The 27,858-nt window shown below is 38.0% G+C and overlaps 1 protein-coding gene across 1 annotated transcript in view; it reads right to left on the bottom strand.

Moving 5' to 3' along the window:
* Window positions 1-16,464: 16,464 nt before the first annotated feature.
* NUFIP1 (nuclear FMR1 interacting protein 1) overlaps window positions 16,465-27,858 on the bottom strand; it is a 47,976-nt gene continuing 36,582 nt past the window's right edge. The window contains exons 8-10 of the mRNA XM_032314646.1: window positions 25,937-26,053; window positions 18,269-18,486; window positions 16,465-16,872 (exon numbers count right to left, since the gene is read on the bottom strand). Of these exons, the coding sequence (XP_032170537.1) occupies window positions 16,756-16,872; window positions 18,269-18,486; window positions 25,937-26,053 (452 nt within the window). The 3' untranslated portion in view covers window positions 16,465-16,755. The remainder of the gene's footprint in view (window positions 16,873-18,268; window positions 18,487-25,936; window positions 26,054-27,858) is intronic.

Raw genomic sequence — 27,858 nt, forward strand, 5'->3', positions numbered from 1 at the left:
GAACTTAGTGGGCATTCAGTAAAAACTTATAGAGCAAATGAACGAATGAAGACAGTTACACAAAAGAGTGCACTGAAGGGCACTCTGAGTGGTCCGGATAATGATAACCACCATGAGAATTAAGAGGTAAAAGATCGATTCTTGCCAGGGCAATCACAGAAATGTAAAAAAGCACATGGTATCTGAGCTGGGCTTTTAAAAACAAGGAACCTTTGGGGCAGGTGCAGGTGGTGGGGTGAGCACAGTGCGTTAGAATGGAACATGAGCAAAACCCTGGGAGCAAATACGGTGTGCCTCGAAGGGAGGTTCCCTAGGAAAATAATGCCAAGAAGTTAAGCTGAGAGGGTTGAAGAAGCTTCGAATGCAAGCCAAGAAGCCTAACTTCCCACTTGCTTTGTCCACACCATAATCGTAGTTGGCTCTGTAACGACAGCGTGTCAAATACGTGATGTGACCATAGGGTATAAGGTAAGTAGATGTCAGGATTTCTTCTCAGATAGTTGTATTTACTGTATTACTGTATTACCTATTAACTTACTGTTCCCAAGCACAGAAAAGCAGCCTCAACCCCAACTAGGGTTTTTAGCAATGCACATATTAGAGTTATAAAAGGAAAACTCAAGAACAAACTGGAATTCTTCTTCCAGTCGATAGATGATGATTTTCCTGTATTACCATTAGGCATACATAGCTGAGACTCAGCAAATTAGAAAGCAGGCTAAGCAAGTATGGCCCCAAACCATGAAGCAAATGTGATTTTCAGAGGGGCCATTCAGTAGAACATATAATTAACTTCCATGCCGCTGATAGACAGTTCCCAACCATTAGCCACTGCTGAACCACAGTATCTTTCTTTGGAGCCGCTCTTAAGATAGTAAAACTTTTATAAAGAGGACTAGGATGTACTACTAAGTGCAGGGTAAGTCAACTACTGATTACTGATCCAAGAGGAGTTGAATTCCCCCTTAGCGGTCCCTGAAAATTAAAGAGCTATTCAGACCACATCACAACAGCACTGTCTCCCACTGCGGGTTCCCTTAGAGCCCATGTTCTTGCCACCCTACATAAAAGGAGACACTCAACAGCATTTCCTAGTGACCCTCAAACAGCAGACTCCCGTCGGCATTGCTGTTTATCTGTTTCTATTATTTCTCTTGGCAAAATGCCAAGCAAAGGACAAACAATGCTTGTTAAAGTAAAAACAGAGACACAAGGGGGAAGCTACACAGCGAATGAATCCAACCCAGCAGCGGCAGTACTCCTGTGGAAGTAAGTGAAGACCAACCCAATGAGAAAAGCAAAGGCTGTTTGCAAGTCTGTCAGCCTCTGTCCCTTGCATTTGGGCAGACATTCGAAGGCAGGCAGAGGAGTGAGAAAAGTTGTACAATGAAAGAGAGGAAAGGCTGCAGGAGCGCCCTGGTTGGAGGCTGCTGGTGTGGGGAAGCAGGAGTCAGGCTAACTAGAAGCGCCCTATGTGGTTGGGGAGTGGGGTTGCCTACTTAGCTTTCTGTAAAGGGCTCTTTACAGTTGGAAGTGGAGGTAAAATAGGGAAGCTGTCTGTTATTAATCAAGTCCTGCCCATTTGGGACTGATTGTTACAGAGGTTAGTGTTTAGCTTCCTGGGTTGTTGTTACTGGAGAGAGCTGTCGGACTTCCTACAAGCCTGGCCCGTTGGTTGCCTTCCTGGGCATCTCATCGGAGAGCATGGGTGATTTTCCCAGGCAGGCTGCTGCACGGTGGGGGTCAGAGTTCAGTCTGTACACTGAGTCTTGATTCTCAAGAGGGTTAGTAGCTCCAGCAGTTTCAAAGCACCTCTGCAGGCCAAGACACACAATTCAGCTAGTCCTCACTCCTTCCTTCTGCTTTCCGGACAGCCCCCTCACCTATGGCCCAGCAATGCAGGCTCTTCCCTCCGTTCTGCTGGAACCGTCCCTCCTACCTACCCTGCATGAGCAAGAGCTCTCCTTTACACTCAAAACCACTTGGAAATCACCTGAAGACAGGCCTCCCCAGAAGGTTCCAGTTCCCCTTCTTGCTGAAGTATTCACATGTCATTTACTTGTTTGCTGGCACTCATATTATCATGTGGTGTTAACATAAAGAGCAGTGACTGTGTCCTTTTTTCCAAGACTGTCCAGGGACTGGGAGAGTGCCAGAGAGGTGTGTAGTAAATGAATGGCTCTAATGGCTGATGACCTTTGCCTTTAGGAAAGTGAGAAGCAATTCCAGTCCACCAGTCAGGGCAGTTTCTGTAACCTGTTTAACTTCAGGGGGCATCTTTCTCTCCTCAGGTCCTCTTTCTTGTTAAATTCAAAAACACAGCAAAGGCATTTCCTCTATGTTTAGGGGAAAAAAGTCTCCTAGTTCTGGCTGAGAAAGATACATATCTATATAGATATATTATATATATATATATATATATATAATATATATATTATATAAAATCCAGGTACTGATTCAAATCTCACTTACAATAACTATTAAACTAAAAGTCATAAGGCAATAATAACGAAATGGGCCCTTCCACATTCATAATCCAATCAACAAAATAAACTGGGTAGGTATAATAAGGGATGACGGGCCAGCATCCTGTTATAACAGTGCCTGTTATCTAGATCCGGATTGTTGTCTGGAACACCTCAAGCCTTACCATTATCTACCAGGAGAGTCTGATGTGGCATGAACTTTTGTCCAATTTCTGGTACCAGATTCCAAATGAATTCCATTCAATAAAAATAAAGGGAGTTTGCAAAAAAAATGTCTACTGTTAAACTTTCAGACACTGACATGGTCGAAGTCAGTCACTGACATTTTAAATCAGCACAAAGACATGGACTAGTGCCCTCCATTGAGATATGTGTCCAATTTATCTGGGTCCAAATTCTGACTTCAAGAAGAATGTTCAGGAGGGCCATTATTTATAAACGCCAAATCTTAAAACTATAAAACTGCTCTATGATTATGTAAGTTCTTTGCTCTCTGTTCTCCTCCGAATCCTCCCTTGGATACAGAAACCTCCCTGGAACTCAGCCAAGAAGCAGAAAGAATACAAATAATAAATACCACTTCTTGTTTGCATTATGCTTTACAGCTTATAAATCAGCTCATATACAATGAAGTCATGTGGACCACAAATTATGGGTGAAATACAATCAAACATCTGTGGCGTCCTATCTCTTTGAAGGTATCAGTCATTATCAGGGTGTGGGCACACATGGGAATTTACACATTCTCCACGACAAGCTCATAAAACTGTATGCAACCTACTAAAGTTGCCAGTGGGTCTATCTCTCTGGATCCTATGGACATGTTTCTTCCTGCCTCCATCCACTGTACCCCACAAGATAGGCCAAGTAATTGCCCATGATACGAAGCAATAATATAGGATGGCAAGTCAACTGTCCATGACTACTCCCTTCCCTGACCTGAAGGTATTAAGTTCAAGTTAATGCTGGAGACTCTTCAGGCAATTGCCCAACAGCCCCCAGGTAATAAACCATTTCCTTCTCCCAGTTTCTGACCTCTAGTCAAACAGGCTTTTAAAAATCCTGTGCTGGGGTACATGGGTGGCTCAGTCACTTAAGCATCCAACTCTTGGATTTGGCTCAGATTCTGATCTCTTGGCTGGGGGAATCAAGCCCTGCTTCAGGCTCCATTATCAGTGGGAGTCCACTTGGATATTCTCTCTCTCTGCCCCTTCTTCCCCTCCTCCCCACCCCTCTCTCTCAAATAAATACATAAGTAAATCTTTAAAATAAATAAATAAATAAATAGCAATCCTGGGCTGGTTATTTCTATCCTCTCCTCTGTGATGGCCAGTAACTAAAACATTTGGTCTCTCTAAAATGAACACAATTTCCAGATGTTACCCATTGTAAGATTCTACTATATGGAGAGGGCAGTCATGTTTGCAGGTAGTTAAAAATTACCTTACTCTCCTTTGGTACCAACTATTTCCAATCCCAAAAACTACCTTAGAGATCTAGTTTGAGCATAAAATTGGTTTCTGCTGTTTTTGTTTATATTTCCTTTAGGAAATACATCTTCTATCTACAGATCATATCTTTATAATACACATTGGCTTATAGAATCATAGGAAAAAATAACACCCAAGATAATAGCAGACTGAGATTCTTGACTTCCTAGATCAATGCCAAACATAGGATTACAGCTGGTGTCTGACATATAGAAGCACTCAGAAAATAGTAGTTCAAATAACAGAAACCAATGTGTACAGTTGTGCACTATAGGGAATTTATTGTAAGAATAACAGTGTCTTCTAGAAACCCCAAGGCAGGATTGAAGCTAATTTTGGAATGCCCCCCCCCCGCCCGTGCTGCTGTTTGTATACGTGACCCCATTTGTTCACCCACTATGTGCCAGACACAGCGTCTGTGGCTAGACCACAATAGGAAATACAAACTGATCCACCTTTTCACAGCATCAGTCCCAGGGCTTACAGTCTAGCTGAGAGAGACAAATCAAGCTACGACACAAATACACAAATACTACCGTGGTGATGCTGGGAAGGGCAGGTACGTGGTGCTGAGTGTGTAAAGAAGGACCTGACCGACTTAGGGAGGTCACGGAAGGCTTTCAGAGGAAGTGATTGCTGAGCAGAGATCTAAGTTCAAGCAAGCAATAACAAGACATTGGGGGAAAGGGAAAAGCTTTCCAGGTATGGAGAAGAGTAAAGGCCTCTTGGCAGGAGGGAAGCATGGCAAGGCACCAGGGCTGGAGCTCCCCTGGCTGGAAAGCAGATTAGGGGACCTGCCCAAGATCACAATAAAACCAGGGTCAAAGCACAGGGATTTCTGCCCAGATCTGCACAGCTCCTCTGCTATTTTCATTCCCCTGCCAAGCCACCCTATCCAGCAAACATCAACATCCTTCCACTCGAAACGTTGCTTAGGGATAGAGGTCCATCAATTCATGCTCATTCCCAAGGAAGAAAAATCACCAATCAAGAAGAACATGAAAAAGAAAAGCAAAGGCTTGAGCCAAAGAAACATAAGATCTTGCCCCAGAATTCAGTTTGTTGTCTTTGTTGAGTGTGACCAGTCTGGGACTGGGAAGTCTCGGGGAAGATCTAGGTCAGTAGTACTTGAATGTGTGGTCCCTGGCCCAGCAAAAGCAGCAGCAGCAGCATCTCCTGGGAACTTAATACCATTGCAAATTCTCAAGCCCAATGGGAGACCTGTGAGGCAGAAACTTGAGAGGAGGGAGACCCAGCAATCTGTATTTTCACCAGCAAGATACACTGTAGGGGCTTTTCCACACACACAATACCAGTGCTTCCCAAATCTGTCGGACCATATTCACCACCTCACCTGGGCAACTTGTTAAAATATTCCTGAGCTATATCCTAGTATCAATAAAACCCAGAATCTCTGGGTAGGAACTTATATTCAGATGATCAACATGGTTTGGGAGCCAGCAAATAATAGTGACTGACACAGTGAACAATGAATTTTCAAATGCCATTTTTCCTTGCTAGGTAATTAAGGGTAATGAATACCACAGGCTCTACAAGTCTGACTCAATACCTAATTTGATTGATACCTTCTTATTTTAATGACTTGATACCTTATTTCTTATTCTGATGGTTTTTGATGACTGTCTCCTGTCTCACAATTTCCTATCATCACATCCGTCAAACACCGTATGGGACTGAATAAATGCCTACCAAATTCAAACCCTGTGATTTTAGTTGTGGTCTAAAAACCTGCTCTTGAAAATGTACCCAGGATTCAAAATATCCAAAAGAAAGCACCCAGCCTTGGAATGCAAATATGTATCTAATTCAGAACTTTTTCTTGTTCCTGCTTCTGCAAGGAAGTAGATGTTCTATCACAATGATTCAGCATTGTTTTAAATATATATACACAAATAAATATGGGAGGAACTGAGCCAATATTATGTCTAAAAACAAAAACCAGAAAATTCTTCCAGAGCTGAAAGAACAGATATTATCATAGATTCATCTTAAAGCAATAACATTTTAAAGAATTTTCCCATTTTAGAATTCTTCCAAAATCTGGAATTTATGCAGCTCATCTGCAAATAATACTGACTGGTCTACTCTAATTTTATGTGTTCTCAGACAAGGTAATAATTTTTGACTTACTTTCCTCAAGATACAAGAAGGCCACAGTCCAGTGAGAAAGGGCCAAAAATAATCAGTGGTCACTGTAATATTAAAAAAAAAAAAAAGCTCCCAATTATTAGTTATCTTCAGATAGTTTAGTGGTTAGAGCCAGAAATCTTATATAAAATCAAAATTTGGGAAGTGGCTACCACTGTTTAGGAAGTGCTACCACCACTCCCATAAGACATGGAAACAATTTCAGTAGTTCTTAAAACATGGAAGAGAGCACAGGAAGAAAACACAGCCTTGATTAAGTAATTGCCCCTTACGACATTAAAAAGAAACCACTGTGAAGTTACGTAGTTACGTAGTAATAAAGGATTCTTTCTTATTATATGGTATCATCTTCAAAAAAAAAAAAGAAAAACAGAACCCTTCTATAGAGCACAAAACCTGGAAGGCAGTGTCAAGAATGTAAACCATTTTACCTGTAAAAATAAAGGGATTAGAACAGCAGAATAAGGAATTTAAAAAGTAACAGATCCCTAACTCATGCTGTATGCAAAATAAAGATCGAAATATAGTATCACAAAAATATTAGAAGAAAAAATATATTTTAGGATGACATAAAGCTGCAAAGCCATCAAAGGAAAAGTAATAGAATGAACGTCCCCCCAAATAAAAATACTAGCAAGAGACTGCAGTATTTAACGGAAGATTGAGATCCATAAAGTCTGTGTACAAATCAGAAAGAAAAAAACCAAGCAACCAACAGGAAAATAAAGATTAGAACTCGCAATTCACAGAATGCAATGGTCAGAAACAAACATACAAAACAGGAAAAGTGGTTGGCCTCACTAGTGATGTAGCAAAGACATTAGGGCTCAGAGCCAACAGCCAAGAAAGAATTCTTGAGATGTCTTTGGTGCAAAAAGGTGATTTTATTAAAGCACAGAGACAGGACCTGTGGGCAGAAAGAGTTGCAGTAGGGTCAGGAGGAGTCCCCAGTATATACTTTCAAGTTGGGAGGAGATTAAGGATAGCATAAGTCTCTAAGGAATTTGGAAGCAAGGTCTCCAGGACCTTGAGGGGGCTAGCTATTGTTGGGAAAAGGTCATTTATTACGGTCTAATAAAACCTCAGTCAAGAGACCCTTCAGATGTGTATTGGTGGGCCATATGCTTGGGGGGGTAACTGTCAACAGTTTTAGAGGTTTAGAGATAAAGGAAATTTCTACTTGTCAAAGTATTAACATTGAGGCAGTTGAGTCCCTAGAGGAATGTCACTCTGCCTGCTTCAAGGACTTGTCAATGGGCTGTAGGTAGTAAGGAAATTTAGTAATTTTTCTTCTGCCTTTGTTTTCCAAATCAACTGGTGTCAGGAAAATGCAAAAAAAGATGCCATTCTCTCACCTGACAGAATAACAAAATTACTGTATTTGCTGTTTTGGGACATTCTTGTCCCTCAACAAGGTTGTCTGAATATAACATGTGTTCTATGTGAAAGGTCCAACACTGAGGACCCTACTACTGCTCTGGACTGGCAGCTGCGGACAGGACCAACTCCCGGGGTAGGAGTATTTGAAGGAAAGGCACATCTCCCCATGCCATGTGGGATATGGAAGGGGAAGCCTGGGCACTGCCTAGTCCTTCTCTTAGAGTCCCGAATCCTCTTCAGGCCCCTGAACAGAAAGCAGATGCACTGAATACTGAGGAAATGTTTAAAAAAATTTTCTTAACTTTTAAGTCCTTAAGTCTTACAATAGCATCAGCAAAACCAGTAAAAATATCTGTGATACATTGGTAAGGGCATGGATAAAAAGAAACTCTTGTGAACTTGTCAAAGAATAATTTTCAAAAGTTGGAAACAAGATAGTAAACACAGGTCAAAAGACTCCTTTAACTTATTATCAAAGTATCCCAAAGGATGATATGAGACGATACTGGAAGAGAATGCACGAGTAAAATTACAGTCAAATGATTAATGTCCTACAAGGCTAAACAACTATGACCTCCCTTCTACTAGAGAAATGAATAGGTCACTCTACCAAATAAAATTCATTTGTGGCTTATCAGTTTTGTACAAATTAACATCAGGCCTTACAGAGTCTGGGCCCTAATGAATCAGTCAAACAAAAAGGGTCAGTTAACCATTAGGTACATTTGTTAGATACTGCTCTAGTACAGTGACTTCCCAAACATTTTGGTCTTAGGACTCCTTCACACTCTTAAAAATTATTGAGATCGCCAAGAACTTTTGTTTCTATGGGTTATAATTAATATACATAGCACTAGAAATTAAAATTTAAGCATATAATGCACTTAAAAACAAAAAACCATTTACATATTCACATGAATTAACATTTTTAAAATCTGTTTTCTAACACAAAAAAGTAGTGAGCTGAGTGGCATCATTTTAAAGTTTTCCAGATCATTGGCATTTAAAAATAATAATTTATTGATGACATTAATTCAATAATTACAAGGTTACAAAGACTATAACAGGCAAAACAAAGATAGCCAGCAAGAGTACTAACAACAACTTGAGTTAAGCTCTAAAAACTCACGTGTGTTTATCTTCAAACCTACCACTTTAGAAAATTCTAGACAACACAAGAATAGCCAAGGACACTTCCCATTAGCTGTCATAGTGAAGACAGCATCACATATCATATAGCTTTTGGAAAACTATTCATACATAAAAAATTAGAGTGAAAAGAGCAAATAATGTCCTAGAATTATGAAAACAGTTTGAATTTCACAGACCCCCTGAAAGGTCCTGGGCCACACTTTGAGAACTACTGCTCATGTGACACTGAAAGGGCATACGCGAATCTATTTTTATTTCAAGTTTCGATATGTTTTCTAAACATATTTTTAATAAGAATGTAATTTGATATAGCCTTCTAAAGGCCATTTGACCTTTGAGCCCAAGACTCCTACAGAAATATTCATAGATAAAAACACACACACACACAGAGTGTGTATCACTGTAAATTCAGCAGTGTTCACTGTAGTCTCATTAACATTAGAGAAAAACTGGAAACAAATTTCCCCATAGGGGAATGATGTTAAAAGTGAAAGCATATATATGCATACATGCATATATTTACATATATATACATAAATATTCGTGACATACCGTCAAGTGAAAAATTTGCAAGGCAATATCTATGATGATTTTTCTATTTAAAAACAAAATTTATATGAGCATATTTAGACATTTGTAAATATGTGTATCTTAAAAGTCTGGAAATGCACTCCAAACTATTAACAGTGGTATCTCTGGGTAATCTGACGATAAGAGTATAGGGCAAAACAAACCTCACTTTTTTATTTTATATATTACTGGATTATTTGAATTTTTACAATGAGCATATTACTCTTGTCATAAAAAAACAACAAAATGAACAACAAGGTAACTAAGAGAGACACACTGCTAAACGCAATGTGGTATCCTGAACCGAACTATCAAAAACGACACAATGGAAGACTGGAGTAACCAAAATAAAGCCTAGAGTTTAGCTTTACAAATTAAATAAAAACAGAAATGTAACTAGAAAAACGTACAGATGCTATGTGTTCGCAAATAGCTGACTCAGGAAATGGCGGTATTGCCCTCCAATAGCCAGTTAGAGACTGACTGACAGAAATCACAGTATGGAAACCTTCACACAAACTATGAAAACTTCTGAAGTGAAGCCATTATAGGTTGTCCCGGGGGTGCACAAAGACACATTACAGTCAACTGGTACAATGGATCAAGAGAAGACCCCAGAGTGTTTCACAGTGTGCACTGCACTGCAGGGCACAGTCTACGGCAACTGTGATCAAGAATGGAAATGTCAGTTCAGGCATATTCTGAGTATCTGTCTTCTCTATTACTCCATTTACTCACGTTTACTGGTTTCCTCCTCTTCCAATTTTGAAATAATCATTTCTTATACCACCCTCAAGAAGCCCCCAGCTATGCTAACAGGAGGCTGTTCTGGAACAAGCTTCCACCACAGTCGAAGTGGCTTTCCATTCCCAGAGTGACCATTCAGTCCATTTCAGCCTTGTGTATCTGGCAAATACATACTGGACAAAGGAAGTCAACAGGGCAACTTTCAAATGCTTATTAAATACATGGCAAATCCCCGGCCCTGGCCTGTTCCTTCAGCAGGGCTTTCCTATCTTCCTCTCCCCTCACAACAAGAGCAGCGATAAGCTCTACTGCGCTTGGCACTGCCATTTTCATTTAAATGAAGATACGTAGTCCATTTCAGAATTTAAATGTCTACTTTTTCATGGAAAAGAGGAAGGTGACCAGTAGTAAGTAGCAAATTGAGCAAATTTTAAGTATGTCCAAAATATATTTTTCTAATCTGGCACTTGAGATACATAAACAAGGTACAAAATGAAATACACAGAATGATCTCAACTATGTTATCTTAACAAGTTATAGAAACTTCATTTGTCTGATTGGATAGTTGATGATCTTAAGGAGTTCTTAAATTTAAAGATATGGTGGGGTTTTTTCTAAGTCCTTACCTTCTAGAGATACATAATGAAATGTGTAAGAATAAAATAATTAAGATGCCCAGGCATTTGATTCTAAATAATCTCAGGTGGGGTGGGGTGGGGAGGGACTGGTGAGGTATGGATAGAAATGAGACTGGCCACAGACTGATCGAGCACTGAAGCTGCACGACAGGTGGGAAGATGGGTGTCATTGCATTACTCTATACTTTTACATACGTTTGACATTTTCCAAAATGAAAAGCTTTTTAAAAAGCCTTAACAAGGAAACGGGGCACCTAGATGGCTCAGTTGGTTAAGCGTCTGCCTTTGGCTCAGGTCATGATCCCAGGGTCCTGGGATCAAGCCCCATGGCAAGTTCCCTGCTCAGTAGAGAGTCTGCTCCTCACTCTTCCCCTGTTCTTGCTCTCTCTCATGTGTGCTCTTTAATAAATAAAATCTTTCTAAAAAATAGCCATAAAAAGGAGAAATATTTTTAAAGAAGCTTATTCTAAAACTGAAGAATTTAATGAATTTAGAAATTAAAAGTCTAGACTAAAACAGTGGACTATCCCTCTCCTTATGCTACAAATTCCTTGAAATGATATTTAAAACAAAACAAAACAAAAAACTGGAGATTTAGGGGTGCCTGGATAGCTTAGTCATTAAGCTCCTGCCTTTGGCTTAGGTCATGATCCTAGGGTCCTTGGGATCAAGTCCCACATCAGGCTCCCTGCTCCATGGGAAGCCTGATCCTCCCTCTCCTACTCCCCCTGCTTGTGTTCCCTCTCTTGCTGTGTTTCTCGGTCAAATAAATAAATAAATAAAAAGGTGGTGGGGGGGGAGAACTGGGAACAGGGAAGGAGTACAAAAGGTAATATTGGGGTGCCAGTGGTTTTGAGAAACTCTCAAGTTCTTAAACGTCTCACAGTGTTTTGTTTTCTTTTTTTTAAAAGATTTTGTTTATTTATTTGACAGAAATCACAAGTAGGCAGAAAGGCAGGCAAAGAAAGAGAGTAGGAAGCAGGACCCCTGCTGAGCAGAAAGCCCGATGCGAGGCTTGATCCCAGGACTCTGGGATCATGACCTGATCCGAAAGCAGAGGCTTTAACCCACTGAGCCGCCCAGGCGCCCCCACAGTGGTTCTTAATGTGGTCCTCCAGACAAACCTTATCGGCATCCCTGTAAACTTGCTAGAAATGCAAATTCACAGGCCACATCCCAACCTCCTTATAATCTTCAGGGGTAGTGCCCTGCAATCTGGATTTAATAAGCCCTCTGGGTGATTTTGATGTCCACTGAAGTTGGGGAGCCCCTGTACAGCTGATCAGACCAACAAAAAACAAGAATGGAGAGCTTCAGCCCCAACCAGCCCAGGAAACAACAATCAAAAATGTGAAAGCAATCCTAAGGATACCCTAAGCTGAGTCAACAAGTGACAAAAAGGTGGGGGCCTCCAGCAGTGACTGTCCCGTCCTAACTTTGTCCACCTCCAAAACCAAGTCATTCGTGGGAGTGGGAGAGTTCTGTCCTGGAGAGAAGAACTCTGTCCTCAGAATCAAGACCTCTACTTTGGCAAACATGGTGACTCTCCAGGGATGGGGCTAAGGATGGAACAAGAGCCTAGATCTCCTGCCCATTCCCATCCATGTATTATTAAAAGTCTGTGTGAACAAGCCCTCTTCTTCCAGTCAAGGTAAAAGAGTCTTTTGGAGAAAAGAAGGCTCATAGCAATGTGGGGAAAATCCACACCCAACTATCAATACATTAATCAAGTGAATCTCTTCCATATATTTGAATGATCCTTTTTTTTTTTTTAAAGATTTTATTTATTTATTTGACAGAGAGATCACAAGTAGGCAGAGAGGCAGGCAGAGAGAGAGAGAGGAGGAAGCAGGCTCCCCGCTGAGCGGAGATCCCGACATGGGACTCAATCCCAGGACGCTGAGATCATGACCCGAGCCAAAGGCAGCGGCCTAACCCACTGAGCCACCCAGGCGCCCCTGAATGATCCTTTAAAGACAACAAATAGTGGTAAAGATAATTAATAAATTAACAAAACAGCTGGCAATAGGGAACACGAGTAATTGAAGGAATAGAAAATAATGTAAAAACTCCAACTGAGATCCCCAGGAATGTAAGGGTACCACATCTATGAAAAAAACAGTTAGACCAAGAGAGCTATCTTGAATATTTAAAAACAAATGACTAAACTTAAAAGGAAACAGAAAACCTAAGATACTATTGTAATGGACATGCCTGAGGAGCGAATCATGATCTGGACAATCACATCTGAAGAATTCTTCCAGAATGGAGCAAAATATAAATGACAAAATATAAATGTCCAACGAACAGAGGACCAAGGCAGGAGGTCCCACACTCACTAAGAGTTCCAGAAAAATGAAACTGATGAAATGGAAAGAAAATCATTAAAGAAACCATATTAGAAATTGCTCTTCATCCAAGAATGGTACAGTTCTTCAGAGTGAAAGGTCCCTGGGGTATGACAAATATCCTACATACCTAGACACACAATGGTGAAACTTTTAGAACTCAAAGCATAAAAAGAAAATCCTAAATGTTTTTCAATGACAGAAAAAAACAGGTCTTTATCAATATATAAAAAGAGAAGGTGAGAGAATCAGATTGGTGTTGGGTTTTTAAATCAGCAATACTGGATGCTAGCAGACCATCATATTAGGGCTTCAAAATTCTAAAGGGAAAGGATTTTGAACCTAACACCCTAAAACTCATTTTAAAAAAAATGCAAGTGGAGGATTCAATCTGATGGGATTAACTGATGATATGCTGCAGTAAACCAAAAAACTAACCTTGGGATGAAAGAAAAAGCAGTGAGAAGGAAACAGTAAAACTTATAGTTGTCTAAATAACTACACGTATTGTTAAAACACACACAAACACATACACCAAGATAACAGAGATTAATCTGAAACAAATCCCACATCATTACACCAGGAGGAGAGGTGCAGGTGGGGAAGTGCAAGAACGGTAAGGGAGAGGAGTGGAAGAAGATACAGCCACTGTAGCTGCAAACTGAGAGACAAGGATAACCACTAAAGGAAGAGCAATAGGTTTGATTCTTTCCAAAGTACTAGAAAGAAAAACTAAGAGAAAAAACAACGCTCAATCATGTCACTGAAATGTTGAAGTAAGATACAAAATAAAATGGCAGGGACGATCCAAACATTTCAACAATTTCAATTAATACAGATGGATTAAATTCCCCAGAGACCATTAGACTGAACTCCCAGAAAGCTGTTTTGACTACATTAATTGGGGGAAATAGGTCATTGCAGAGAGTCCTGACGACAAACAAGAGTATTTCACAGTTACAAAAGACACAACTCACCAAAAGTCATCATATATTGCTTTCTTTCACATTCAGAAATCAATTCACTATATGAACAGTAAGACAGGAATGTAGACTCTATGAACAATTAATAAGCCAAATCCAAAAAAAACTTTGTATCCAAGAATAGGCACCCCTCCCTCTGAAAACACTCAATATTTACAAATATTGACCATATATTCCATAAAGTAGAAACCACATGGGCTGTATGCTAGGTGCTTAAAAATTTTAAACGCACTTGAGGAATTCCTGGGTTAATTGCTGAATCCAGCCACTGAAACTGAAATTACCCATTTAGAAATAAATGACAACAGTCACCAGAGCTCAAGACTGCCAGACACAGCCAAGGCAGTACTCAGAAGAGCGTTTTCTGTCTTAAATACATTTATTAGAAAGCAAGAGAAATTGAAAATAAAACTTTTTGCACAAAACCCTTTAAAGCAGGGATTGTGAACATTCCTGGGGTTACAGAGGTCTGTGAAAACAGCCTGAGACTCTGAATTCATTTATGTAGTTAAAGTCTATGAAATTTGCATGCCAACCTATGATAAAACTACAGACTAAATCATGTTTTAGAATATCGACCCAGTTTTGTAACACTGGTTACTTCATTCTGATGAGATGGATTGGCTTAAGAGTCACAGCTATGAATAATATAAAAATTAAACTGAGTTCCTTAAAGTCAGGCAAGGCCTCATTCATTTTTATATTTTCAATCAATCCATGTTTCCAGTCGGCACCTAAGTAAGAACTCAACAGTGTTGTATAAACTGAATTAAGTAATGTGGTGGACAGGTAATTTTCTAAAACATGGGATTCACTGGAGGAGAAGAATGAAAGAGAATAAGATCTGTATGGTGAAACACTGGCCTAAGTATGAATTTTGATCTCAGGTCTGTAGTATCACAGTGTTACATACCAGGTGCTCCAGGATTCTGGATAGGATCTTACAGAGGTCTTTCTTCAGGGCTGCCATAAGTTTTCTTGCCTTTTTCTTGCAGGCAAGATTTATGGACTTCAATAATCACAATGTCAGTCAGGTAACACCAATTTTTCAACTACAACACACTAATTTTTAAAAATCCCAGTCAAAAGTGGAGGGCTCCAGCTCTAGCTAGCACAAGTGACTAGAACATAAGATCAAAATCTTTGGTATTAATCAGGGAGATTCAAATTAAAACCACATTGAGATACCACCTTACACCAGTTAGAATGGCCAAAATTAGCAAGATAGGAAACAACCTGTGTTGGAGGGGATGTGGAGAAAGGGGAACCCTCTTACACTGTTGGTGGGAATGCAAGTTGGTGCAGTCAATTTGGAGAACAGTGTGGAGATTCCTTAAGAAATTAAAAATAGAGCTTCCTTATGACCCTGCAATTGCACTACTGGGTATTTTCCCCAAAGATACAGATGTAGTGAAAAGAAGGGCCATCTGTACCCCAATGTTTATAGCAGCCATGGCCACGGTCGCCAAACCGTGGTTCTTGGAAAGAACCAAGATGCCCTTCAATGGACGGATGGATAAGGAAGATGTGGTCCATATACACTATGGAGTATTATGCCTCCATCAGAAAGGATGAATACCCAACTTTTTTATCAACATGGACAGCACTGGAAGAGATTATGCTGAGTGAAATAAGTCAAGCAGAGAGAGTCAATTATCATATCTTTTCACTTATTTGTGGAGCATAACAAATAACATGGAGGACACAGGAAGATGGAGAGGAGAAGGGAGTTGAGGGAAATTGGAGCGGGAGATGAACCATGAGAAACTATGGACTCTGAAAAACAATCTAAGGGTTTTGAAGGGGTTGGGGTTGGGAGGTTGGGGGAGCCTGGTGGTGGGTATTATGGAGGGCACGTATTGCATGGCGTACTGGGTGAATGAACTCTGTTACACTGAAAAGAAATTAAAATTTTAAAAAAATTCTGGGAAAAAAAATTATTTGGTATTAAAGGATCTATTCAAAAAGGGTTCAATTGATTTGCTCATAAGATGAATTTTAATTAAATCTTAAAACTGGTTCTAAGGTTTTACTTTATTTTACAAACTACTGTTTTGCCTATAAATTAGATGGGCTTCATTAAGTACCATGCTTCATATAGTTTTCAACAGAGAAATTTAAAAGGTCCAATTCTGAACCATAGCAAAAACAAGCATTTTCAGTGAATCTAAACACACTCAAAGGCCTTATCTATATTAATATTCCAAACATTCAATATTTGAAATACTTAATTAGTGTCAATAGGTGAATTTCAAAATGTCCTTTGAAATAAACAGGGAAATTTTAAATTTCAAGACCTTCTGAATATATTAATTTGATACGGTTTATTTTCTAAACAATCTCCCTTGCTATGGTTAAAGAATGATTCTTGTTCTCCAGCATTAAAACAAAATGAATATACTTCTCTCCCTAAGCTACAGTTTTGCTCAGCTGAATTTAACATTTTTAAAGCTTTTTTCTTTACTACTAAACCAGTATATTTAATTCTTAACTGTCCCCAGAGCAGACTTCCTTACCTGACAGCAATACATACAAGTAAATATAAATAACAGAATTCTGCCAGCAAATACTATGCACATCCCCAACAATACAGACACAGTCTTAAAAATCAGTTATGTATTTATTTGCATAGATTCAAAGGAAAGATTTAAAAATCCAACATAATATCCCATGAGGCCTACAATTTAATTACTAATCCATTTTTTTTTGTTTTGTTTTGTTTTTTTAAAAAGGTTTTCCTCCACTAACTTTAAGATGGGGCTATTTCACATGAGTGCTGAAACATCAGATACCTATATATCTTCAGTTTTTGCAGAATTAGTATTAAGTCCAAAAAAGTCCTTTTTGATGATGTACCGAACACACTGCAAAATCACATTCCTTTCATGTCGGATGTCCGGAGCTAAAAGCTAAAAAATAATAAATAAAATGATTAGCTGGTAAATAAAATATATCCTAAAATACTATATGTGTCTCCCCTATATAAAGAACAGAACAATAAAGATATATATATTTATATACTTACAACATAATTTTTAATAAATTTGTAATATATATTTAAATAGATTATTATATTTAAATTATCTTGTTAAAAAACAATATAAGAACATTTCCTTTTAACTTATACCAAGATTATCTAGCTTTTTGTATGGCACAAATGTTCACATTGGGCATCCTCTCTGGGAGTATGTAACAAAGGACAGGAAATACAGGTTTAAACGTCTGCAATTCTTTGATCCACAAATCATGTCAAAGAGGATCCTCCTAAACCCAAACCTACAAACAGTATAGAAACTGATAAGCTGATCCAGTAAATATAGTAATGATGAAAGCAGCAGTAAAAAAGTCCCAACATTCCTGGGCTTTTGTAACTTTTCACTTTTGTGCTTATTGTAATGGAAATCTAAAAATCCCCCGTATTTAGATGAAATACATAACCAAGGAATCATCTGTGATTTGTCAAAAAGGATAAGATCACTCAATTTATCTCCTGATGTCATTAGTGCAATAAAGAGACCTCACAAAGGAATGAACATCTAGTGAGCAGAAGATTTAATTTAAAACTTAGGAGGTATTTTAAAAATGCAATTTACTTTATAGAAGCACTGAAATTTACAAAATAGATACTCCATTCCAGATCAATTTAAATAAGAAGCAACTGTGTCTACATGTAATACCTCAAAGACTGTAGCCACAGAACAGTTCAGCTACAGCAGAAACACTTAGCTGACAGGGCAAAAACAACTTTCACACATTGTCAATAGTTCTACAACTCTAGTAAAAATTTTGGAATACTTTCTATTACTTCTAGCACAAAAGAACTAGACCTTTGAACGACTTCATGTCCATTACTTAGAATCAAAAGATGTGCTGCTGCTTCTTTTAAAATTTGAAGAAATAGATTTTTCAGCACATCACACTAAGAATAAAGCCAATAATGCACAAAATAAACACATAAAAAAACTCCTTCTCCCTTCAGTCTGCGTTTGTGTTTAGTTGTGATTTCAAGAGAAACTTTAAAAATGTCAGTACACCTCAATACATATTTCCTTACCAATCAGTTAACTCTACAGATCCTTTTATTTTAAGCAGTTTTGAAAAGTATACTATTTCACATTTACTGAGTATCAGCTGTATTCCAAATGCAGCTTCAAAATTAAGATACACTAATGGAGTCTTCAAGGAGCAAATGTCTTTGGTAAACTTTAAAAACATGCATGCATGAACCCATGAGGAAACCCAGTGGCTCTATCTTTATCATTTGAGAAGAACACAAAGATTAGAATGTAAAGAAAAATCATTTACCATTTCCAGGAGATATGGATGGTGTGTCCGTGGTTCAAATAACGTTTGATAGTTGTGATAATCTTTTTTCCTCTTAGGTTTTGTCTTTTTAAAACTTTTCTTTGGGCTCTCATACTTTCTAGCATTCACTTTAGCACTGGGACTGGGTCTCTTAGGAGTATTGCTATGAAGAACCTCATCAGCCACCAGAATGTCTGCTTCAGTCTTAATGGGAGCTTCTGAAAGTAATGAAAAACAAACACAAAGATTAACCACGCCCCCCCAAAAAAAAAAAAAAAAGGTAAACTTACAAAATAACCAAAAAAGTCATAATACTCCCCCCAGCAGCCATAATACTGGCTACTTATTAATAAAAACTAGGCATTTTCAATGTAGTACCATATTTTTCAAATCAGAAATATAACTGCCAAGAACTGAAAAGATTACCATAAAGAGTTACAGAAAGTGATCTCTATGAAGGAAATAATACCAGACAGAAACAAAGGAATGAAGAGCATCAGAAATCATCAATATGTAGATAAATAGAAAAGACTTTTTTTTTTCTGGTTTAAAAAAGGTTTTAAAGATAACTGACTATTCTAAGCCATAATAGTAACAATGCATGTAGGATTCATAACATCTGCAGGAAAACCTGATAACAGCACAAAGGAATGGAAGAGGAGAATGTATGTATATTGCTATAAAATTCTTAAATCCTATATGAAGTGGTATAACATCATTTAAAGTATATTGTTAGTTGCATATCTATAAACTCTAGATAGACCAACTCCTAAAAAGTAAAATAAAGAGGTCAACAAATAAATCTATGTTTGCACTGCCCTAATAGTTAGGCAGCATAAATCCAAAGGCAGGAAAAGAAGGAAAATAGAACAAAAGGTGTGACAAAAAGAAACAAGCCATATTAATAATTACAATATGTTTAAACAGTTTAAACATCCCACTTAAAAGGGTGATTGGTCAGAGTGGAGAGGGGTGGTAGAGAACAACAAGATCAACTATGTCATGTCTACAAGAAACCAACTTTAAATTGTAGGTAGTTCTTGCTTTCAAAAACAGAACTGAGATTAAATCTCAGTTACCAAGGAAGTACAAAGCAAGGACTGCCTGCGACAAGTCACAGACTAAAAGTAAAAGGAGGAAAGAAAATTCCATACATACACCAATTATAAAAAGGCTGGATTGGTTATATCAATATCAGACAAAGGAGACTTCAGAACAGGACTATAACCAGGGACAAAGAAGGGCACTTCATAACGATAAAGAAATCAATTCATCAAGAAAGCAAAACAGTAACACCTAATAACAGCATTTCACTATACATGTAGCAAAAGCCCACAGAGCTGCAACAAGAAACAAACAAATCCATTATTAAGGTTGGAGACTTTTAACACTGCTCTCAGTAACTGAAGAAAATTAAACAAAAAATGAGCAAGGATAGAGAAGACCTGAGTATGACTAAGAACTCAAACTGACAAACATTCAACCTAATACATATTTTTGTCAGGTTCACATGAACATTCATTTGTGTTAGGCTACAAAACAAGTCTCAATGAACTGGAAAAAAAAAACTGTAAGTGTGCAAATGTGCCCTCTGACCAAAACAGAATTAAAGTAAAATCATTAACAGAAAACTATCTAGAAAACCACCAAATCTCTGGAAACTATACAACACACATCTAACTAACCCACATGTTAAAGAACAAACCACAAGAGACATTAGAAAACATTTTTAAACAATAAAAATGAAAACATAAAAATTTGTAGGATGCAGCTAAAGCAATGCATGGAGGCAAATTTATAACTTTGGTTGCTTTTATTAGAAATGAAGAAAAAGGGCGCCTGGGTGGCTCAGTGGGTTGGGCCTCTGCCTTCGGCTCAGGTCATGATCCCAGGATCCTGGGACTGAGTCCTGCATTGGGCTCTCTGCTTGGCGGGGAGCCTGCTTCCTCCTCTCTCTCTCTACCTACGTGCGATCTCTCTCTGTCAAATAAATAAATAAAATCTTAAAAAAAAAAAGAAAAAGAAAGAAAGAAAGAAAGAAATGAAGAAAAAAAGAAAAGAATTAAAAACTTAAAAAAATTAAAAAGAGGGGCACCTGGGTGGCTGAGTGGTTTGAGCCTCTGCCTTTGGCTCAGATCATGATCTCAGGGTCCTGGGATCAAGCCCCACATCAGGCTCTCTGCTTAGCAGGGAGCCTGCTTCCCCCTCTCTCACTGCCTGCCTCTCTGCCTACTTGTGATCTCTCTCTCTGTCAAATAAGTAAGTAAAATCTTAAAAAAAAAAAAAATCTAAAACACAAAACATGTTTAAAAAAAAATTAAAAAGAAATGAAGAAAAGCCTAAAATCAATTATCTGAACTTCCACTACAGAAGGCAGAGAGTGAGAAGGGAATAAATAACAAAGTGAAAATCAATGAATTAGAAACAGCCAAAAGAAGGGCACCTGGATGGCTCAGTTGTTGGACACGTGCCTTTGGCTCGGATCACGTTCCCAAGGTCCTGGGATTGAGCCCTACCTACATCTGGATCCCTGCTTTGATCGGCAGGGAGCCTGCTTCTCCCTCTCCCACTTCCCTTGCTTGTGTTCCCTCTCTTGCTGTCTCTCTGTCAAATAAATAAATAAAATTTTCCAAAAAAAAAAAAAAAGAAAAAGAAACAGCCAATAGAGAAAAATCAATAAAGCCATAAGTTGGTATACTCTGAAAAGATTAATAAAATTAACAAACAGCTAGCAAGACTGATCAAGAAAAAAAAATTTTAAATACCATTTAATAATATGAGGAATCAAAGAGAAAACATCATTATAGATCCAACAGATAGCACAAGAAAATATCTTTAAGTAACTGTACGCCAATGAATTTGACATCTTAGATGAAACAAATTTTTTTGAAAAACACAAATTACCAAACCTGAACAAGAAAAAATAGAAAATCTAAATAGTCCTATACCTACTAAGAAATTTAATTCATAATTTAAAATCTACCCTCCCCCAAAAATGCCAGGTAAATGACTCTACTATTGAATTCCACAAACACGAAAAAATGGTAGCAATCCTACACAGACCCTTAAAAGAAGTGGAGAAGGAAACAGATCCCTACTCATACCAAATTCAGACAAAGTCATTACAAGAAAAGAGAAACACAAACCAATAATCCTTTATGAACATGGAATAAATTATTAGCAAATCAAATCCAGTAATGTATTAAAAAGGTAATAATTGTGACTAAGTAGATTTTATTCCAAGAATACAAGACTGGTTTGATACTTGAAATCAATCAATGCATTTCACCATTCTAACAAAATAAAGAAGAAAAACCATATGATTAGTTGAAAACTCACAAGTTTTAAGGATCCCCTCCCCTCACCCCCAAAATGGTTATTCTGTATTTTTGACAAGCTGATGTGATATAAAGAGTTCGATTCTAGAAGTTGGGAGACTCGGTTCAAATGCCTGAACTAAAGTGTAGGAGTCTAATCATATCCCTCAAAACCTTTACACCCAAGTGTTAATTGCATTAGAAGGGAAATACAGGGTAAGTATTTTAAGCACAAACCCTGGTCCCAAACTTCAAATTCTAGTTCCATCACATACCAGTTGTGATCTTGGAGCAAGTTACTTATCTCTACCTAAATATCCTCATAAATAATGGCACCTACTTCATGAGGTTATTATAATACTTAGATGAGTCAAGCACATAAAACAGGGCCTGACACAGAATAAGCACTATGTAAGAATTTGCTATGACAAGGCACCTGGGTGGCTCAGTTGGTTAAGCATCCAACTTTTTTTTTTTTTTAAGATTTTATTTATTTATTTGATAGACAGGGATCACAAGTAGGCAGAGAGGCAGGAAGAAAGAGAGGGGGAAGCAGGCTCCCTGCTGAGCAGAGAGCCCAATGTGGGGCTTGATCTCAGGACCCTGGGATCATGACCTGAGCTGAAAGCAGAGGCTTTAGCCCACTGAGCCACCCAGGCACCCCAAGCATCCAATTCTTGATTTCAGCTCAGGTCATGATTTCAGCGTTGTTAATGAGATTGAGTCCCCATGCTGGGCTCTAAGCTGAGCATGGAGCCTACCTGAGATCCTCTCTCCCCCTCCAACCCACTCGAGTGCATATGCGTGTGCATGCTCTCTAGCTCCAAGAAAAGAAAAAAAAAAAAAGAAAGAAAGAAAGAAAAAAAGAATTTGTTGTGATGACCACAGTTTTGATATGCCTTCAAAATGATGGAAAAAAGAAAAATAATTAGAGAAATGTAACCATATAAGAATGGAGCAAAGAATCCAAAGTGGTTTATAGAGTTCAAAACTATGGGAACAGTAGCAAAAGGCAAAAAGAAAAGCCAGGGTACTACTCTCTATTATTTGCTTCCCCTTCAAGCATTAATCTTCTGGGCGCCTGGGAGGCTTAGCTGGTTAAACGTCTGCCTTCGGCTCAGGTCATGAACCTGGAGTCCTGGGATGGAACATCAGTGGGGAGTCTGATCCTCCCTCTGCCCCTCCCCTGCTCATAGTTTCTCTTTCTCTCAGATAAATAAGTAAAATCTTAAAAAAAAAGAAAGAAAGAAAGAAAGAAAGAAAGAAAGAAAGAAAGAAAGAAAAGTACTGATCCTCCAATCCAGGAATACAAGAGCCAAAAGAATCAGAGCGTACACTGTCAATTTTCTGCTAAGGAATGAGGAACTGAGACTCTTTATATTTTTCTTGAGGCTCACAACATTTCCCAGCTTAGAGTCATATTTTAATGTAATATTTATCAATCCAAATAAATTTAAAATATAACCAATGAATTTTTTTCAAATCTATAAATCACATCTTTTGGTTTGTGGCTTTTTAAAATGAGTTTTCAAAATGATACAAGATGGGATTGGGAGGGAGACAAACCATAAAAGACTTTTAATCTCACAAAACAAACTGAGGGTTGCCAGGGGTAGAGAGGTAGGGAGAGGGTGGTTGGGTTATGGACACTGGGGAGGGTATGTGCTATAATGAGTGTTGTGAAGTGTGTAAGCCTGACGATTCACAGACCTGTACCCCTGGGGCTAATAATAAATTATATGTTAATTTAAAAAAAAAAAAAAAGAAAGAGTTTTCAATTTGGAGGACACCCAGTCCTAGCCCACACCAGTTTGAGAAAAAAAAAATTGGAGAGCTACAAAACTGTGCTTAACTTCTAACATGGCAAAACAAAAACAAAAAACTAACATGCAAAATCCAGAATAGATATCAAACTAACCCATTTGGAAATATCACTCACTGAAATTTTCTTTTATATGTTACGTATAAAAGTTACGTATAACTTAATGATCTTAATGATTCTGATGTCCCCAGAGCCAAGCACAGCCTCTTGCTTTCCTTCAGTCTTTCTTGAGGGACCCCTTCCTTGTTTAAAACTCATTCTGGAACAGCACTGGTCACATTTAAGATACTCTATATACCTTTGTATCGATTCCCAAGTCAAGACAGATTATAACTATGATGATCCAATTGTTAAAAATCTGTGAGGAATCAAACTGCTCCTCTCCATTTAGAATCCACTTAAATAAGCAGCCTTCTAGATGCTATTTCATGGTTCAGAAAAGCCCACTTTATTTCTTTGGTTTATTTCTTCCAAAGTCCCTATGTGTCGATATCCTATCCCATAGCCCAGAACTTACAATGGAAGTTGGAAACTTGCTGGTGACCTGGATGGCTTAATAAAGCTGAATTCAAACTACATACAATAATTCTGAAGCCTTAGGAATATACGCAAGGGGTTTTTCCTTCAGGCAGGGCATCGTAGACAATTAGTAAAAATAAATTCATGTAAGATAAAATGTATCTTTTAATAGATAAATACCTTCTCTTATCTATAAGATAAAGCTATGCATTTCTGTGCAGTAAGACACTAAATACAACAAAGAGAATGACTACAATGAAAGGCAATACAGCTGGCTTTTTTTAGATTTTTAAGTCCCTAAACCTAGGCTTTCTATCAGCTCTCTCACATACTAGCTTTGTAAACTTATCTTCTTTAAGCAGAAGTTTCTACAAATGAAGGAGTGGGACCTCAAAAGATCCCTCCCAGTTTCCTTCCTTTCTTCTAATTTAAAAATGGTGGCAGCTCCTGGGTGGCTCAGTCGGTTAAGCATCTGCCTTCAGCTGAGGTCATGATCCCAGGGTCCTGGGATTAAGTCCCTCAGGCACTCCTTGCTCAGCAGGGAGCCTACTTCTCCCTCTCCCTACCACTCCCCCTGTTTGTCTGCTTGTGCATATGCAAAAAAAGACATGAGAATGAAAGTATTAAATGTTTTATCTTGGGAGAGAGACCAAGAGCTTTAGTGTGGCTTTAGTGTGGCTTGTTTTTATAAGATTCAGTAATGTGGTACCAGCTTTCATTGCTATCACCTGTCATAAAAACACACGATAAGCAGGAAATGTAATATGTGTTTAAAGAATAACTTCATCTTCTATCAGTGTACTGGAAACAAGAGTAAAGAAATAAATACTGTTATACTTAAAATCAAAATAAAAACAAGAAGAGGCAACCATCTGTTAAGAAATACCTGATAAAACCAAAGTAGTTTATATTTCAAAATTCAAGTAGCTTTTAAACAGCTACCATAGTAAACCATGGTCCATTAAAAAAGAAGAAAAAAAATCCCTGTTACAGATACATCTAAACATTATCCTTCACAGTAAATGCCAACTTGTTCTCCTTCAACATCTTCCAACTATACAGTGATTATCTCTAGCTTAATTAACATTAAAAGTGCCACCATCGTCATCCAATTACATTAAAATCTTCCCTTCCTTCTACACACTCACCTGTAGACCCTGTATTCTTTATCTTCAGTACACATCTAGTGCAGAGACACAGACACGTGAATTCTCTCATAGGTGGTAAAGCCCAAATAAACTTACTGTGCAGAGCCAAGTTTCCACAACAGAAGGGCAAGATTTACTCACTAAACATATGCTGATTATTTATATGAACCGTGGGTTTAGAATTGCCATGCTACAACAAATCAACAACATACAACTTTGAAGTAACTCTAAGAAAAGATGCTAGATTAAGCTGGTTTGTTGTCATTTCTAAAGGTTAGACATCACCAATTACGTAGAAAGAACCTTGAAAGGATTCCGTTTCATCCAGTCTTTAAAACACACAGGCTAATTTGACACAAGAATAGAGTTACTATGTTCTCCAAATGAGGTAATTTATGTAAATGTGCTCCATAAAAAAAAATGCTCTACATACATGTAAAGAATTCTGTCATTCACTTTTTTACAAAGGACCTCTTTTCACCGACCAAAGGTGCTCTAAATATGTTAAGACAAGGGCTCTTGAGAGTAAACAGAGGAAATTAACTTTCTTTGCTGTATCTTTTAGAATTTTCTTTGACTCCATTAGTTAAACATTATTTCTTCCCCTTCCTATCCTGTCATATTATTTATTTTTTGCCTTTTTCTCCCAGACTAGCGATACATTTCCTCATTTCTCAAGTTTTCCTTTATCCCATGCTAACACCAAATGAAAAATGTGAAGATGAAATAAAGAATGTGCTTGACACATCTTGTCCTCACAAAGACACACCTGAAAGGATGCTACTGGCGCAGAGTATACACCAAATTCAAAAAGCAACAAAACAAAACAAACCCACCTGTAACAACTGAGCCCATGACTTACCTTCTGGCTCACTGTCTGACCCTGAGAGATTGCCATAGCTGCTCATGAGTGAGCACAGGGCTGGTGTCACTTCCTTGGGTATAACAGTGCTTTGCGGTTTCTCCTCTTTATCAGACTCTGAAACAGAATGGGAAAGAAGTAAAACAGTATACCAAACACATCCACCACCAGAGCAAAGAAAGCTGATAGACTCCCCACTGCTTCATACATTAGTGAAAAGAAAGTCATTTCTGATCATTCCCTTAACCTTCCCCCAAAACAAAATTCAGGAAACCTGGACATTTTCCCTTGGTTTAAACCATCGTGGTCAGAGAAGCTACTTGCCCCAAAGAGAAGACAGAAGGCCAGTGGCAGCTATAGCGCAGCTAAGTTACTTACCATGCTTCACAGGTTACGCAATTTGGGCCTTCTCTAAATTAATTATACAGTTTTTGCTACTAATTAATTTTATTTTATTTAGGCGATTGTGCTATTAATTAATTTTATTAAAGGAGTAGGAAGGCCAAGGCCAGAAATTCATTTAATTTCACTGGATTAGAATGACTGGCTATAAAAATTAGATTTAGGAATAAATGATATAACTATTACTATTTTATTTTAATATAACTATTACTATTTTATTTTAATATAACTATTTTATTTTATTTGAAAGAAAAAGAGAGAAAGACTGGAAGAACAAATGGGAGGAGGGCCAGAGGAAGAAGCAGACTCTCTATGGAGCAGGGAACCTGACATGGGACTCCATCCCAGGCCCCTGGGATCATGACCTGAGCCAAAGGTAGACACTTAGCTGACTGAGCCACCCGGGCACCCTACCTTTTTTGTTTTTAAGACTAGTTTTGAGAGCACAAATAATATTTAAACCATTCCATATATAAAGGCTTACTCAAAGAGGTATACTGCAATGAATTCACCCAAAGTTTATATTTAGAACTTCTAAGAATTTAAGTAAACAAGCCAAGCCAGAGAATTTAGCAAGTATCAAAGAGCCTGCCAAAGGCAGAGTTTGATCATAGCCCAGTGAGCCTAGTTGTAGCCTCAGGACACCATTTATTACATTTGTTTTTGGCAACTCTAAAAATGTATTAAATCTAGTCTAAACAACCAATAAAAAATAAAAAGCCTGACTGAAGAATGAAGACAGGAAGTAACCTGTCTATGTAATGTACCAGCTCAACCCACATCCAATATGAAACATTTCAAGGCAGCATTTAGTATTCACCAAGTCAGTCTAGAGGAAAACAAACAGGTCAGTAGGAATGGGGGTATGCTTCTATGTGAATAAGGAACTACAACCTACTGGTGGATGAAATTAAATCCCCTCTCCTCCCTCCACCCATCCATATTACCCTGCGCCATGCCTTCTGACAACTGCTGCTTGTCAATTTTAAGCCTATGATCTTTCCTCCTGAATTAATAAGGGGAAAGAAAAATAATGCAGTTCTACATACAAATTATTAGTGGACTAAACAAATCTATAACAATATTAATATAGAGACTATTCAACTCACTGTAAGATAATAAGCCCAACTATTATTTCCATCTAAGACCCCAAGAGAGATACTAAAAAGCGCAATACAGTTGACTATAACGCTCTTTAAAAGTATGAGCTTGGAACATTTTTCCATTTCTTTGTGTCTTCCTCAATTTCTTTCATGAGTACTTTATAGTTTTCTGAGTATAGATTCTGTACCTCTTTGGTTAGGTTTATTCCTAGGTATCTTATGGTTTTGGGTACAATTGTAAATGGGATTGACTCCTTAATTTCTCTTTCTTCTGTCCTGCTGTTGGTGTAGAGAAATGCAACTGATTTCTGTGCATTGATTTTATATCCTGACACTTTACTGAATTCCTGTATAAGTTCTAGCAGTTTTGGAGTGGAGTCTTTTGGGTTTTCCACATATAGTATCATATCATCTGCG

The sequence above is a fragment of the Mustela erminea genome, chromosome 15, assembly GCF_009829155.1.
Source record: "Mustela erminea isolate mMusErm1 chromosome 15, mMusErm1.Pri, whole genome shotgun sequence".
NCBI classification, from domain to species: domain Eukaryota; kingdom Metazoa; phylum Chordata; class Mammalia; order Carnivora; family Mustelidae; genus Mustela; species Mustela erminea.